General features: G+C 64.2%; 1 protein-coding gene across 1 annotated transcript; it reads right to left on the bottom strand.

Annotated features, from left to right (window-relative positions):
- Window positions 1–3: 3 nt before the first annotated feature.
- On the bottom strand, window positions 4–1,077 carry LOC103770012 (sodium-dependent serotonin transporter-like; the record flags this gene model as incomplete). The annotated part of the gene is made up of 3 exons (XM_008937259.1): window positions 4–87; window positions 597–709; window positions 950–1,077. Coding segments are annotated over 3 exons (325 nt in total), but the record flags the coding sequence as incomplete, so codon positions are not given.
- Window positions 1,078–1,208: the final 131 nt, after the last annotated feature.

The following is a 1,208-nucleotide window of genomic DNA, read 5'->3' as shown; positions in this document are numbered from 1 at the left end:
GCCGAGGACAAAGAGCTCCCGTCGCCCTGCCAGGACCTGGGGGTACTCGTCCATCACGGCCGTGATCACGGCCTCCAGACCCCCAAACTGCACAGGAGATGTCGGCGTGGGGTGGAGGAATGAGACGAGGGAACAGCCCCACTCCCAGAGAAACCTGCTCCCCACAAGCCCCCTCTGCCCGTGAGCAGAGTGGGGACATCCCCTCCTGTCCCCTCTCCACCCATCAGGCTCTGGGGATGCCAGCTCAGATCCACTGGAGATGATGGCGCTGTCCCCATCCCCACGCTTGGGGGGCTCAAGCAGGCAGCCCCCCATCTGAGCCCCAGCTCCCCCTGTCACCCCGCTGCCCCCCGGGGCTGCTCCCAGGCCCCCGGGGCTGCCTGCTGGAGCTCCTACCGTGCTGTCCAGCCCCAGTGTGACCATCATGAGGAAGAAGAGGATGGCGAAGAAGGTGGATCCCACCATGTTGGCGATCGCCTCGGGGTAGGTGATAAAAAGGAGGCTCGGCCCTAGGAGGGGATCCCAGCTCCCCCTGTCACCCCGCTGCCCCCCGGGGCTGCTCCCAGGCCCCCGGGGCTGCCTGCTGGAGCTCCTACCGTGCTGTCCAGCCCCAGTGTGACCATCATGAGGAAGAAGAGGATGGCGAAGAAGGTGGATCCCACCATGTTGGCGATCGCCTCGGGGTAGGTGATAAAAAGGAGGCTCGGCCCTAGGAGGAGATGCTGGTTTGGTTTGTGCTGCTCTGGCACAGCCCTGGGTGCCCACGGCAGTGGGGATGTGGGTTGGGAAGATGCCCCAAGGCCAGAGGAGCCGTCCACTGCAGGGACAAACCCCTGCACCCCAGCAGAGCCCAGGGCTGGCCACCACCCTGTCCCCCCACCATGACAGGCACGCCGAGCCCGGGGTGCCCCCGGTGCCAGGGGGCCAGTCATGGTGGAGGGAAACAAACCTTTATCTCTGGCAACATCCTCCACCTCCACGTCCCTCATCTCAGCCATGTAGCCCAGCACGGTGAAGATGACAAAGCCTGAGAGGAAGCTGGTGAGGCAGTTCACTGTGCTGGTGACCAGGGCGTCCCTGGAAAGCAGAGAGCAGGGAGACGTGTCCTGTGGCAGAATCAGAGGATGACAGAATCCCAGGCTGGTTTGGGTGGGAAGGGACCTTTCAAGCTCTAGTCCAACCCCCTGCAGGGAGCAGGGACATCTGCA

The sequence above is a fragment of the Merops nubicus genome, unplaced genomic scaffold (genome assembly GCF_000691845.1).
Source record: "Merops nubicus isolate BGI_N331 unplaced genomic scaffold, ASM69184v1 scaffold46923, whole genome shotgun sequence".
Classification (NCBI taxonomy): domain Eukaryota; kingdom Metazoa; phylum Chordata; class Aves; order Coraciiformes; family Meropidae; genus Merops; species Merops nubicus.
The sequence above is the reverse complement of the archived record's forward strand: the minus strand, read 5'-3'. Positions and strand labels throughout refer to the sequence as shown.